The sequence below is a fragment of the Passer montanus genome, unplaced genomic scaffold (assembly GCF_014805655.1).
Source record: "Passer montanus isolate IOZ18808 unplaced genomic scaffold, ASM1480565v1 scaffold84, whole genome shotgun sequence".
Taxonomy (NCBI): Eukaryota; Metazoa; Chordata; class Aves; order Passeriformes; family Passeridae; genus Passer; species Passer montanus.
Genome location: NW_024373701.1, coordinates 252,966 through 268,790, shown reverse-complemented (window position 1 = coordinate 268,790; position 15,825 = coordinate 252,966). Strand labels below are relative to the sequence as shown.

At 39.0% G+C, this 15,825-nt stretch overlaps 1 protein-coding gene across 6 annotated transcripts in view; it reads left to right on the top strand.

The window, feature by feature from the left end:
• Positions 1 to 6,090, top strand: part of LINGO2 (leucine rich repeat and Ig domain containing 2) — a 476,779-nt gene extending 470,689 nt beyond the window's left edge. For all 6 annotated transcript variants that reach the window (XM_039733190.1, XM_039733191.1, XM_039733192.1 and 3 more), the window contains one exon: positions 194 to 6,090. In XM_039733190.1, coding sequence (XP_039589124.1) covers positions 230 to 2,050 — 1,821 coding nt within the window. In that variant the 5' untranslated portion in view covers positions 194 to 229 and the 3' untranslated portion in view covers positions 2,051 to 6,090. The remainder of the gene's footprint in view (positions 1 to 193) is intronic.
• The last annotated feature ends 9,735 nt before the right edge of the window (positions 6,091 to 15,825 follow it).

The window sequence follows — 15,825 nt, the reverse complement described above, 5'->3', positions numbered from 1 at the left end:
GGAAAGTGCTGGATACACAAATCCTTTGACTAACCCTATGATATTGAAGTAAAATCTGTTTTTATATAGGTCATGCCATTCACAATAGGTTTTATTGATTTGTTCAATATGAAAACATATGCATTTGCTTTGCAATGGTACTGTTCTTTTTCTGCAGACTTAACCTCTCCCCTTTCCCATCCTTACCCCACAGGCCCGTGACGGAGGGTTAGCCCAGATCAGTGGAGTCATGCGTCACACAGCTCTATCATGCTGGCAGCTGTTCCTGGGTCTGGCTGTGCTGCTTGTCTTCACAAGCCCCACTGTGGGCTGCCCAGCCCGCTGTGAATGCTCAGCACAGAACAAGTCTGTCAGCTGTCACCGAAGACGTCTGATGTCCATCCCAGAAGGCATTCCCATTGAGACCAAAATCTTGGACCTCAGCAAGAACCGACTCAAAAGCGTTAACCCTGAGGAATTCACATCATACCCATTGCTGGAGGAGATTGACCTCAGTGACAATATTGTCTCTAATGTCGAGCCTGGAGCTTTCAACAATCTCTTCAACTTGCGCTCCTTGAGGCTGAAAGGAAACCGTCTAAAGCTGGTCCCCCTTGGGGTGTTCACTGGGTTGTCAAACTTAACAAAGCTTGATATTAGTGAAAACAAGATTGTCATTTTGCTGGACTACATGTTTCAAGATCTGCATAACCTAAAATCCCTGGAGGTTGGGGACAATGATTTGGTGTATATATCACACAGGGCCTTCAGTGGGCTGCTTAGCCTGGAGCAGCTCACCCTGGAGAGATGCAACCTCACAGCCGTACCAACAGAAGCTCTTTCTCACCTCCATAACCTCATCAGCCTGCATTTGAAACAGCTCAACATTAATGCTTTGCCGGCATACGCCTTTAAAAGACTGTTTCGCCTGAAAGACCTGCAGATAGAGGCCTGGCCCCTCCTGGACATGCTGCCTGCCAACAGTCTGTACGGTCTCAACCTGACTTCTCTATCCATCACCAACACCAACTTGTCTGCAGTACCTTACTCTGCTTTTAAACATCTGGTTTACCTGACACATCTCAACCTCTCTTACAACCCCATCAGCACCATCGAGGCAGGCATGCTGTCGGATTTAGTGCGCCTGCAGGAGCTCCATATGGTGGGGGCACAGCTGCGCACCATTGAACCACATGCTTTCCAAGGGCTCCGATTCTTACGTGTGCTTAACGTGTCCCAAAACTTGTTAGAAACCCTAGAAGAGAATGTATTCCATTCCTCCAAAAGCCTTGAGGTCCTCTGCATTAACAACAACCCTCTGGCCTGTGACTGTCGTCTTCTTTGGATTTTACAGCGGCAGCCCACCTTGCAGTTTGGTGGCGAGCCACCAATGTGTGCTGGCCCAGACAGTGTCAGAGAGAGATCATTCAGAGACTTTCACAGCACAGCTCTCTCCTTTTATTTCACCTGTAAGAAGCCCAAGATACAAGACAAGAAGTTGCAGTACCTGGTAGTAGAGGAAGGACAGACAGTGCAGCTGATGTGCAATGCTGATGGGGACCCACAGCCTACCATCTCCTGGGTTACCCCACGTCGAAGGCTGATCACAACTAAATCAAATGGTAGAGCCACTGTGCTGGGAGATGGCACCCTAGAGATCCGATTTGCCCAAGACCAGGACACTGGGATCTATGTCTGTATTGCAAGTAATGCAGCTGGAAATGACACCTACTCGGCCTCCCTGACAGTAAAGGGGTTTACTTCAGATCGTTTCCTTTATGCCAACAGGACCCCTATGTATATGACAGACTCCAACGACACAAGTTCTAACGGAACTAATGCAAACAGCTACTCTCTGGACCTTAAGACAATATTGGTGTCCACAGCTATGGGCTGTTTCACATTTCTTGGAGTGGTTTTATTTTGTTTCCTTCTTCTTTTTGTGTGGAGCCGAGGGAAAGGCAAACACAAAACCAGCATTGACCTTGAATATGTCCCTCGCAAAAACAATGGTGCTGTGGTTGAAGGGGAGGTTTCTGGACCACGAAGGTTCAATATGAAAATGATTTGATGGTATTCTGCTAGCAGTGCTTTTTCTGTGGCATTAAAACCAATTAAAACAGCCTGGCATGTGGAATTGCTAGGCAGAAGCAGCTTAATGCAGCTGTCAGTGTATCAAAAGGTTATATGAAAATGGAAAGACTATTTGTGGTTATACAACAGAGCCTCCAGACCTTGAGGCAGATGTGTCAGGGCCTTTCATAGAACTGGGAAATTGTACTAACTGTTTGCATTGCAAATATTGGCATTCTGGGGATATCAGCAATGAACCACTGGCTCATGCTCATGGACAATTGTTCAACATTTTCTACTGCTACAAAAGGAAAAAGAAAAAAAAAAACCTACAGTGTAGGATTTACATACTTAAAGAAAAAGACACATTTGTCTAAACCACACTCTACAATGAAATTTGTATCCATAGATCTCATTTGGTAAAACTTTGCATCCTCCCTCTAGCTGGTTCAACACAACAAAAAAATTGGTAGCTTTTTTTTTTTTTTTAATCTACATCTATACTGTGTACATTTTGAAGCAATACAAATGAGAGGTTGTACTTTTAGATATCCACCAATACTGACCCAAGTGTGATGTCACTCATCTTTTAACTACCATAAAAACACAAATTAGATCCTTGTAGTTACTAATTAGAAAAAAGATATTTTTCTCCTCATGTAGAAGGCCGGAGCTAAATAGTTGAGAGCAAAACCACTCAACTCTGTTGATCTACTCTTCATATAAATATAAGGCATGTGCCTAGTTTTGATACAGAATGGAATATTTTTTATATCTGTGATATCACACTGGACCAGTTTACTGTAATACAGCCCTGGTTCTCACACAGGGAAGGCAACCCACTAGTCAATGCTGGCATGGAGGAGTTGAGTTCTACCTTGAAGAGAGAGAATCAGTTTTGTTAGCCCTAATATTAATTTCAAAGCTACTGTTAAAATGTTAATGTGTACTGGGCCAAATAAAGAGCATAATACATTCTGCAGACTCCTTGGGAAATATGGTCATCTTACTCTTTATACAAGTGAATTAAAACATACAAACACTGTTACTAGGGATGAACTCTTCTCCAATGCCAAGTAAACTACAGTTGTTCATGCATAATATGGGGATTTGTAATACTAAAATAATGTTTAAAACATGATAGCCTCAAAAAGGCTGACATACTGCCAGATATAATGAACCTCTAGCCACTGTCATTCTCATCCTGTATATTTGTAGATAACACAAAGACGCAAAGCTAATTTCCAAGAACAGATTACTTAACTATTCTTGATGCCATTTTAATAACAATGTGGTTATGTTTCTTTCAGGGGCAGTATCTTAGAGCAAGAGGGGCAAGTTTTTCCAGATTTTAGGAATCTTTTTTAATGGAGAGAAGACAGAAGTGGAACATTAGTTCAGTACAAGTAACCTTTTGTTTGTTTTATGTTTCCAAAGAAATCCTCAAAAGACTGAGAAGTGAAATTTTATTCTTTATCATAAATACCATGATTTTTATTTTTAAATTCTCATCAATTGCAAGATACAACGTTGTTCAGCCACCTCTCAAATTTTCCACCAGTTATGAGCCATAGGTTTGTCATACATGGTTGCTAGCAAATACCATTTTTAAATGATTGGCATAATCTGGGGAAAGGAGGACAATGGCTATATCTATGTTTAACCAAGATGAATATGAAAATATTATAAGACAGAACCTTCAGATTAATGTGATTTGAGAGCCTGTGCTCAATCTTTGTATTATATTTCGGCATTTTGAAACTAAAGTCAGGCTGACATATAATAGGATGCAGGTGCTTCTAAAATTAGTACCCACATCCTTTGCAGAGATTTTAAAAGCAGGACAAAAAAATCTTCCACTTCTATCAAGGGAAATGTGCCGAAAGTTGTAAAATCCAGCTGCGCTCCCCAGAGGTACCCATTACTTAGCTGCAGGACCCAAGGCTAGGCAGTTTTGAGAATCTCTTTTTTTTAGTGGTTGATCATTTGTTGCATCATTGCTTTGTTTTAGGTTATCAAACTGACAAGGTTGCCAGGGTTCATAGAATTTTTTTCACTTAACTTGGCTTTAAGTTTAGAGTTGGGTTTTCTTGCTTCCTTTTGTTTTATGCTCTGAACTTGATAGTTGGAGATTTATGGACATGCTTGATAAGAATAGTCTTTGTTCTATGACATTCGTAGAACATTAATATAATGGAATAACCCCTGACTAAATTCTAACACCAGGGAAATTATTTTTGTTGACATAATAACCACTGCACTGAAGTCCAAAACTCTACTGTACCTTAATGTGGGCAGTTAAAGAAACAAATGGGGATAAAACAAAATGTTTCTGAACTGTCCCTTGAAGACATTTGCATGTGCCTTTCCCTCGTAATTGTCATTTTTTTCAACTAGTTACCTATTGCCCCTGCAGTCATTTCATGTTAAATGTTTAAATCAGTGTTAGATGCAAAAATTCACCTAGGTTCTAGACATTTTCAGCTGATTTTTTCATATTAAATGACACAATTAAAAAAATAATCTCAAAAAACACCACCCTAGAAAACATGTACTTTTAGGATTAAATATGAGTTGCTGTATTCCCTTATTCCCTTGAAATGACTCTAAGAAGTGATTGCAGTTAGTGCACTGCAAGGACTTGTGAGCAGAAATATGCTTAGTTATCTATGTGAATGTGTGCTGGTGATGGAAATCATCACTTGCTGTTGCTGAGCACCACCTTGCAGAGCTGTCAGCATTCTGTGTATTGCCTTGAGTTCAGTCAGTATTCAGTTTTTCAGAATCAGTGTTTGTTCCCTGCCTCTAGCAATGTTCTACTTTTTGCAGCCTATTTATTTCAGCATGGACTTAACAAGGCATATGGCACCTCTTAACAGAAGTGAGGACAGCAAGACCCAGAGACGCTTTTTGTCTTGCTCCACATAGTCTCCTTCTTATGTATTTGTGGGACACATACTAACTATGGCTCTTTTGGGTGAATAAGGAATACAGTGTCAAAGTCAGACCTAGACAAGAACCTTTTTGACAATTCTTTTAAGAACAGTAGCTGAATGCTTACCCTGCCTCTTGAAGGAGTCAATTCTCTGCTAGAGATCAAGGAGACGCACCGCAGTTTATTTTACTGCAGGGGAGAAAAAGGACTGGGATGTGAGAAGGCATATGACCCTCATAGCTCCCCTATCATATATTCAGAAGCAGGTTGATAGTGCATACCTGGCACTAAAAGAGGAATCAATGGTTTTAACCTACCTCTGACTTACATACCAGCTGGTCTCCATGCTGACAGTAGCCTGAATTTACCTGACAGCCAGTGCAACAACTCTGAGGAACAGCAATAGTTCTGCGGAAAAGGAGAAAACCGAAAATGTCAGGACCAGCAAAGCAACTTGAGAAAACAGGTACCAAAATATCCTTGTCAATAACTCCTGTAAGAGCAATGTCCGGGCCCCTTGCAAATATGTTTTGAAGTCTACTTGCACAGATCAGTATGAAGATAAGAATAGATGAATGTACAAGTGTTTACAGAATCACAGTGAATTACGGAATCATTTAGGTTGGAAAAGACCTTCAAGATCATCATGTCTGACCTTTGATTAATCACCACCTTGACAACTAGACCATAACACCAAGTGTCACACCCACTCATTTACTGAACAGCCCCAAGGATTGTGTCTCCACCACCTTCCTGGGCAGTCCATTCCAATGCTTAAATACCCTTTTCATGAAGAAATTATTTCAGATGTCCAACTTGAACCTCTTCTGGTGCAGCTTGGCTCTCCTCCTATCACTGGTTTCCTGGGAGAAGAGGCCGACCCTCACCTGGCTACAACCTCCTCCAAGGGAGTTGTAGTGAGTGATAAGTTTCTTCTGAGCCCCCTTTTCTCCAGGCTGAAGACCTTCAGTTTCCTCAGCTACTCCTCATAGGACTTACACTGTACACTCTCCCCTAGCTCTGTTGGCCTTCTCTGGACACATTCCAGCACCTCAATGTCCTTCTTTTGTAGTAAGTGATGTAGAACTGGACACAGGACTTGAGGTGTGACCTCACCAGCACCAAGTACAGAGGGACAATCATTGTCCTGCTCCTGCTGGCCACACTATTACTGACACAGGCCAGGACACCACTGGCCTTCTCAGCCACCTGGGCACACACTGACTCATGTTCAGCTGCTGGGCCATTTTCCAGCCAGTGCATTCCCAGCCTGTAGCACTGCATGGGGTTGTTGTGACCCAAGGAAAGGATTCAGTGCTTGGCTGTTTTGCACCTCATACAACTGGCCTTGAGCTATTAATCCAGCTTGTCCAGATGCCTCTGCAGAGCTGTCCTACCCTCCAGCATATCAACAATCACATCCAACTTGGTGTCACCTGAAAACTTACTGAAGGAGCACTCCATGTCATTGAAGATATTAAACAGGATTGGACCCAATCCTGAGCCCTGGGAACACAACCAGTGACCAGAAACCAACTGGTTGCGACACCATTCACCTCTCTCTGGGCCTTAAAAACTTCAAACAGTTTTTAATCCAGCCCATTTTCCAAGCCAGTTAAACTTTCTATGAGTTAAAGAGAACATTGAAGCAACATATACAGAAAAGGGTTTTTTGCAATGATTTGCAAAAAATCATTTGCAAGCAGCACCCCACCTCAGCCTTATTTTAAGTTTTGAACTGGTTCTCTGTTTTTTGTCCCCTCTTCTTTCTACTTAACTTTGCAACTTTGCAGAAAGCTTAGTCTGTTAAAATGTAGCATTAGATTCAGACTGGGAAGTTGCTTTTACCCTCTGTACCCTCCTCGTTATACATTCACACATGCTTCTAAGTGCCAGCAGAGGCAACAGCTCCTGATACAACTGAATAGGAGACACCAAGGCCCCTAGAGAATTGGTGATATCACCAGACAGACATTCTTTAACTAAACTTCATTTCAGTTGGCTTCTTCATCATACTGCCATTCAAGGTTTCTTTTATTTACTTGAATGGGAGTTATCTTTTTCTTCCTTATTTGTTTAATCTTGATTTTGCATTAACTATTACAATAACAACTATAACACCATGGAGAAAATTAAGAAATATTATGCATTACATCCTCAGCATGACAAATTGTAATTTAGGCAGATGAGACACCATAAGAAGTCAGCATTAATATTTAACAGAAAGTCATATCTAAACTTCATAATAGAAGAAAAAACTGTCAAGGAGATTACTGAGGTATGTAGTCCATGTTGCAACTGAATCACATCTAAGATGTGAAACAGACTTTTATACACCATCCCTGGATATCTTTTTTTGACATTAAACTTTCCCAGAAAGACTCCCATGATGTGTAAATGCCAGATATCTGCATTTAACCCATGAAAAGACAGAACATTGGCTGGAAATCCAGGTGAGCAAGCAATTTCTGGCTGCCCAAGGACAACAGCAGCTTCCTCCAAGGATAGACAAGGAACTATAATCATGCAGTTATTTTGCCTTATTCACTACTGCATCCTGTGAAAATACAGTCCACTAGCCACCAATAAAATGCACAATCCTTACTCATTTTTCTTCACAGCAGGAAACATTTGCATAATCAGCTACAGTCTGTTCCACCTCCACTTAGTGCAGTGAAACATCCAGCAAGAAGTGACGAAGAAGAAGCCTCTTCTGATCAGTTTGCTAATAATAAGCTTTTACCATTGAATGGTCCTAGTCTACCTGGGGCTATCATGATGACTGCTTTGTCCATTCCCATCCTCTGCTCACCATGTGGCTTGAAGTGGAGTAGCAGAGAAAAAAAACATATGGTCAAGTTGTCCTTCCTCACTGAGTTGTAACTCTGATAAACATCACAGCAGTAATGTCTTAGAAATCTCAATCTGCTGCAGTTGATCCATGATTTTTTCATAAAACAACATGGGGGAAAATATTGGATGCAAGGTTTCTGAGCTTCTTTCAGTATCCTATCCTATGCCATTGATTGCTCTTTGTGCTAAAAAAGAGCCAGGAAAGAAGAATTAAAAGCTCTCATCCAGTAATTTAAAACTCAGTTGTGTCTGAAGGAGTTAAAGGAACATTTTTAGAAAAGTCAAAGGACCTGATTGCTGGAGAATGTTTCAAGAAATTAATGACATTTTTCAAGTTAGCCAAGCAATTTGGATGCCCTGTTCTTATTATTTGTAATAAGAATTAAAATCTCAATTCTCCTTGGCAACTTAGAAGAATCACATTAGTTAGTTCAGAGACACATGCTCCTTTTTTCTGTCTCCTAGCTCTGTTCAATTCCCTTCTCAACTTCAAACGACTATGATGCCAAAGGAAGTTCTCTGGATTAGGTTAAGTTTCATTGAATGTTCACATGGCTTTTGGAATCTCGATCATAAAGCAGGATCTTAAACCTTCTTCAAGCCAAAAATAAATTTAAAAATAATTTTAAAAAAATATTGAGTAAACCTTCTCCAAATTAAATTAATCAAATTTTGTGGGAATCCTGCTACTAAGGTGGTTACATGTGAAAAGTAATCTGCAGGAACATTTTGGGGTTTGGGGGACTTTTGTTTTGTTTTGCTTTGCTTTGTTTGTTTTTTTTTTTTATCTTTTTCACTAGAAGCAGGTGGTTGGGTATAAAGCCAGCTGGAAATAAAAATCTGTATTTATAGCATCAGCAGAATGAGGAAAGAGACAGCATAGTCAATAAAATGTTCTATGTTATTTCAGCTTAAATTGAAAGACATTTTATCTTTCATATTAAAAAAGGCTATAGATATGTACAAAAGGATAGACTTTTGCCTCATAATTTGATTTTCTGTATTTATTCAACTCTACCAAAATTGTCATGAGCAAAACTGTTGCAGTAAGAGACTGAAAATAGATTTTCTACTGTAGTCAGGCAATATAAATCAGGAGAAATCCTCTTGACACCATTCTGTTGGTCCTGGTTACACTAGAAATTTGATAAATCTATCTATGTTTTTTTGCTTTCTCTTAAGCAAGCTGTAGTAGACAATAAGCAGAACTTATGTTTTAATTATTTCTCATCTTGTGGCATTTTGTGCCTTTTATTCTGCATTGCTTTAATATTTACACTGCTAGCACAGCTGCACAACATGAAAATATACATTCTGTGAAGAAAAGGATCAAAGGAAAATGGAAATCTCTGACCTTGAAGAAGTCTGCCTATTTCTACTGATGGCATTTGCAAGTCAGAAACATCACCTCCTCACACTTAAAGCCAAAAACAGTGGCTTTAAAGCATTGTGCATAAGCAGCTGCACAGGCATCTATGAAGATTGTGGTCAACTTGTACACATATTAGTAATTTTAATCTTTCAGAAAACAAAATCTTATTGCTTCTTAAAGAATTCATTTATGTCATTTTGATACTAAAAGCAAACATTTTGGCTTCATTACTCTGGGCACTGTGTAAGTAGGAAGTAAATTATAACACTGATATGTTGAGCTTACAGCCATATAGTAGGAAGTTGGCTTTTGAGCAAGTAAACATGATAACAAGTCTCTCATTGTTTGTTGAGGGAATGCCATAGTGCAGATATATTAAAATATCATCACACTGAAATCTGTTTGCAAGCACATGTAGTTCATATGTACATGTTTGTGTGTGAAAAAAATAGTTATATTTGTTTTGTTCCTTTCTTATTTCAAGTATTAAATGTATATTGTTTTTAAAAAGTGACAAGTTTAACATGAAAAAATTGTGCTGTAATTTATTTTGATATATATGATCATGAGTATGGATGGGAAATGAAATCGCCTTGCTGTCATGATCCATGAAGCACGTGACAATTCAGGTTTGTCCATAAGTTTGCTTCATGTTTGAGCAAAATATGCAAATACAATGAAAAAAAAAAACAAAAAAAAAGTGCTTTGTTGTCAAGACAGTTGTCCTGAATGTCATTTTAAAAGTTACTTTAGGGCTTATATCATGATGTGTGTCATACTTATCCACAATGAAACCCAAATAAATAATTCCATGGAGTGGCAAAATTTACTTGAAAAAGTGAAGAAAAATTACATTGTTTCCCCTATTGTAGCTGATCACTTTTTCCTCCAAAGTGTAATGTAGAAAACTAAGCCCAGAAAAATATAGTTTCCTTATAAAGGTCCTTAGTGCCAGGTCTTCACAACAAGCTAACTTTTCAGGCCCACCCCTCTTGAACTGAGAATCTGAATGAACACAATGAGAGAGAAGACTCTGGCAGGTATTTTTCAGCTACTCACTCTCCTCCATCGCATGAAGCCCTCAAACACAGATAAAACTTAGGTCTCATTCAGATGCGTTTTGGGATTTATTATCTGTACAAAGTATCAGTCAGCCTGTGTCCTCACTTTTACTTGTGTAGCATGTTCAGGTAACTGATGGGGATACCAATCAGGCAAATGCTGGAAGCAGAAAAGCATGCCACTTAACAGCACCACGTAGAGAACAGCAGAAAGACAGATTTCATCAGCTGTATCACTGGGAAGGCAACCAAAACTGAAAATCTGAATATGAAACGTTTACTGGGGAAATCACCAGTATTCAAACACCTCTGTAATTACAAAAAAAATTAAGTGGTGGAAAGTAGATTCTGCTGAGGTTGAAACCTATTTCAACCCCCTGAGACTTGGCACAATCTACCAAGTCTTCATCAGAGATCAGCATTGAAGAAGGACAGGTTGTAATCTATACTATTGCTACTCCTATTTTTCCACAGTTAGATACTTTTACCAACAGCAAATGTTTTTTATGGTTTCTGGGATAATCTGAATTAAGATTTATCACCCGCATACCCATTATACTATAAATTACGGTCCTGTTCTCTAGAAGGGAAAACAGTTGCTACCTCAGGAAAAGAAGAAGCAGATTGAAATCCTGACAGATTGCTAGGAGCAGAGACAGACAGGGGCTGAATCTGAGCTCTCCTGTGCCCCCTGAAATGTGTCTTATCCTCCTGCATTTGCATTTGACACCTCCAAAGGATTTCGACTTATTTGCACCACTGTACCCTCCTCTGGAGAAGAATGTCAAATGCAAATGCAAATTGTCAGAGAAACTTTATTATTGATTTTATTATAGTAATCTACTTTATTTATAATATTTTAAATCTGATTGGCAGTCTAACGTACTGCAGCACTGCCTTCAGTATGACATGAAAAAAGAGCCACTGCCCCTACCACTGCACAGAGAACAGAGGTTTTTCTTCAAAAGATTCCTCCGTCCTAAGATTACACTATATCAAGATGTAGAACCTGTTCCTGTATCACAAGATCTATTGAGCAATTTCCAGTTCTTACAGTAGAAGCAGCTACTAGTTTTCTCCATGATAACCAGGTAGAGAAAAACACCATCACATCATGTAATCACTGACACATTCATTAAAATTTAAAAAAACAAAAGAAGCAAAATTTATTAATATCTCCTAACAGACAAACACACTTAAATTTTTAAAATCATACAAAATTTTCTAAAGCACAGTCACTTTCAAAAATTTTTAAGAATGTTTATACTCTTGCACATCCACTATAGAGGATTTGCCACATATTTAGCAGCCCTATATTGGATAATACAGACATATTTAAATAAAAAAATCTTGGCATCCAAAGTTTATTTTAAGAAATGCCTGGGTTTAATATTTTTGTATTTTCAAAAGTAGATGGGAAATTAAAAATCCCACTACTTACCAAGTAAACTCAATTCACAGAGACTGAGTTATTCTCATATAAGGGAATGCTCACAGTGAATTTTCCGCATCATAAAACCTTCCCAATTAAAGCTGTAGATGACATGATATTAAAAAAAGGGCTTTGTTCATCTCTGCTACTATCTGGAACTCGGGGAGAGGCTGCTAATTCATGCTGGAAAAGCACAAATAAAGTATGAAAGTGCTGGATTAAGAAACAGAGTTATTGCAAAGGAACTGGCCTTTCTGTCTACAGGCTCAGTAGCAGTCTGGGAAATTTAGTCTAAATTTCTTCTTTCCTAGATACAGGAAATTCCTCATTTTTTTTTTCTCTTCTGGGAAGGATAAGTTTCAACTTTAGTAATCAATGGGAAATGAAATACAGTAAGAAGTTAGTAAAATGCAGGACTCAATTGTAAACATGAATAGAAATTAAAATGTACCTAAAAAATTATGTTACATTGTACTTAGCACATTGTCTAAGTAATTCTGGAATTATTTTGGTTTGCAGGATCTGGTTCATTAATTAATAGCTAGGGGATTCATTCAGCTACTTAATGCTGTAATCACCAGCTGGAATATCTTATTTACCTCATCAGTCCCTAAGCGGAAGTTATATTTTTCTGAGCTATTTTCCAATAACTTTCCTATTTATATAACTCAAAAGCACAAGTGACAGAGAGCACACTTATTTTATTATAGGAAGACAATGATAACAAATTAAATATATTACTTTTGCTAAGAGAGCTCTTTGCTGTTTTTACAAAGATTAATAGATTACATCCTTATCAAAATTATTACTGTCACTAAAACTAGACACCTCACCTTAAGAATCTATTGACTTTTTGTACAGCTGTGCAGTGCACCAGCACTAATGCACTGCAAAAAACATTTTGCTTTCACATTGAACAGGCATGCCACGCAAAGGTGTTAGAGGCAATGCAGCCTTCTGAGTTGGAGAAACATTTGCATTATATGGGCCTTATTGAATTTTTGTTGGCTTTTACGGGTTTGGCAGGCTGTCACATTTTGTTAAAGGATATCAGATCATCCTTTCCTGGCTTGGAGAAGACATAGCTTTCAGTTTGTAACACAAACAGAAGGCTGCAACTCAGGATTTCTTAGCTATAATCAAAACCCTGAGCCTCTAACTCTTTGGAGAATACATTAATATTTCCCTTCCAAAATGATGATTCTATCATTTTCCTAAGGGTTATAAAGCCAAGGAGTTATAGTTCACCCATACCTGTGTGAGGAATGATAATTTTGATGGAGGTTGGTCTCAAGCAAAGAAAATCTTTTTTAAGAAATGCAAGCCCTGCTGCTCAAAGTGCTCCAGATGAGCACTGCTCTTGGCAAGGTGGTGACAGCAGTGGTCTGCCCTGTGGTCAGCCTTTCCAACAGTTCTAAATTAAAGGACCTTGCAGAGCAGTGGCAGTATTTGAAAGAAAATTGTCATGAGAGATGCATACCAACTAGACACTGACTTTTATGTAGTTCAGTGGTATATTGGATGAAAGGACCTCTTAATGACTCACTTAATTAGTGGGTTTGGAATGCTTGAAAAACATTATTATCTCCTAAAATGTCTACAAAATTTATGTCTTTGCCTTTGATTATAGATGAGAAATGCTGAAATGAAAGCAAACACACATCACTTGTCAAGTGTCACACCAAGCACTCAGACTACTACGAAAACATTTCTGTTTGGTCTTTATACAAGACTAACAAAATTAAGTCCCACAATTTCTTCACTCTGTAATCCAAGTTTCTTGAAAGAAAACCAGGAGTTCCAGGTTTCCTAGCTCTTTAATAGGTAAAGTAACAAGAATACACTTTTCAAATTACTGCTGCCAGTGTTTATCTTTGGGAATTTGTCCTGACACAACTCTATTTGCCACAGCATTGACTTGTGGCCAGCCTCATCTTCATCTTTTAATCAACATTGTTTTCCTTATATATGAGCCAAACACTTGGAGCTTCCCCATTCCCAGCTTCTGCTTTAGAACTGAAGCCAGGAGATTTTGCTGTGAATGTCAGTGAAGTACGTTTGATAGTTAATGGTTGCAGCCTTGCATCCAGCAGTCACTGGGAACTGCTTCTGAGGCATGGGCTAATCTGGCATGACTAAAAGTAGAAACTACTCCTTGGGAAGAAGATTAACCAGTACCTCCATTTTATTTCAAGACCGCCATCAACTTTCAAGACACTGGAAGGTGTGTGTCCTAATGAAGGAAATATTTTCTGGATGTGCTTGCCATCTTAGAGAACTGCATACAAAAAGGTATGTGAGAAATCAATTTGTCCTATAAGGGTTAAATTACTGAAGCAGGACATCTAAAACACTACAGACAAAAGGAGGTATGCATTTTAAAAAATATGCTCTCGTGGGTTTTACACTGTGAGAATGAAAGTCAGAAATATGAGTAAAAGGTAAACTTGTTGATGAGAAAATTATTTTCTCAATGTAATAAAATGCTCCCTTCAGATCATAAAATACATTTCCTCCAGTATTTAAACACAAGGATTCTCCTCTCTCCTCGTTCAAAGAGGAGATCTACAAACCACCTCATTTCAGTACAATACTTTCTTAAAATACATTCTGTTATGTTCAGAACAACAATCCTTCCTGGATTTTCAACAGCTGTTGTAATTGTTTTCCATAGAAATCGATTTTAATTGTAACACTGTTTTGATACAAGCCTATTGTCTGTGTCCTTCTGAATTGTCAATTACTCAAATGAAGAAATAAAGGCTTGAAAGTGCATTGTTGTAATTAATTTCTATGTTTAAATTATCTAATCACAAAACAAAGTTATGAATTTCATCTGTTGAGGCACAAAGAATACTTTTCTTGAAAAAAGAAAGAAAAAAAAAAGAAAAAATAAATATAATATCCACTACTGTTTCACTTGTGTTTTTTAATACAAAAGTTTGAAACTGTCCTTCCAGTCCTCTTCTATGGTTTTAGAAATATGCACAGAATTTTTAGTGAGTGTATTGCTTATAAAGAGAAAAGGTTTTTTCTTAAATATTCTAATAAATTTGCTTTTCTGCATATACAATCAAATAGGATAGTATGTGCCATGTAGTATCATCTCTCGAACTGTCCTTTCTAAACACTTTCCAATCAGGGTGTGATTAGTAAGTTCCACATGTGATGTTCCCATTGAGTCCCAGGACATTAAATGTATGGATTTGTCCCAGTGCCTACTTCCCAAGGAAGTGTGGGTCTGGGTGCTGAGGAGCTGCTGATCCATAATCTTTTCATTCATCCCTTTCACACTTCAAGCTCTTTTTCTGCTGTCCACTTCTACTTTTGTTCTCATTATTGACAAAGAAGAGACACACCTGCCCCCACAGGTAGAAACAACTTTTCTTTGCTGTGGAGCCCTCACCCATCAGCCATCCACCAGTCCTGTGTTCTGTTAAGGTGCTTACACCTCTGGGCTCTGGTTTCATGCTGATGTTTGGAACAGTTCTAATGGCAACCAGCCCCTGGGGAGGGTTGTAGAGTGGCATGAATAGCAGACAGGATCACTTGAAGCATAGACAAGCCTTGGGACATGTATTTGTGAGCTACCAAGTGGTTTCTAACAGCAAAATTCCTTACCAAGGGGAAATAAATGCCAGAGGCACCTAACAGGGCACTGGGACAACACAGCCAAGTCCTTGGTGACAAGTACAGAACATTAATTCTGAGAAGAAGACTAAAATATTAGGAGGAAGTACCTTTCAGGAAGCCCCAGCAGAGTGAGCACTGCTGCCATGGCCCATTGCAACAGACCAAAATGATGAACTGAGCCACACTCTGCACTCATCCCCAGGCACTGGCAGAGTGTGCCCAGCCTGGTTCAGCCTGAAATCTGTTAATTGTGTGTGTAATACCAGCCCAGTCAAGTATGCCTTTGGTTGGTGCTGATTCCTGCTGCAGGGGCTGCTGGTGGCAGCACTTTGTGCCCAGCCTCAGAGCTGTTCCCTGAGTTTTCTTGGCCCTGCCTGGTGCAGACAGCAGGCATGTAGGGTGACATGGTGGCTGGTAGGAAGGCAGAGTGCTCTCTGTGAGAATCTGCATAACCATCAGGTTCTCAGTGCAAACAAAAGCTGACTTC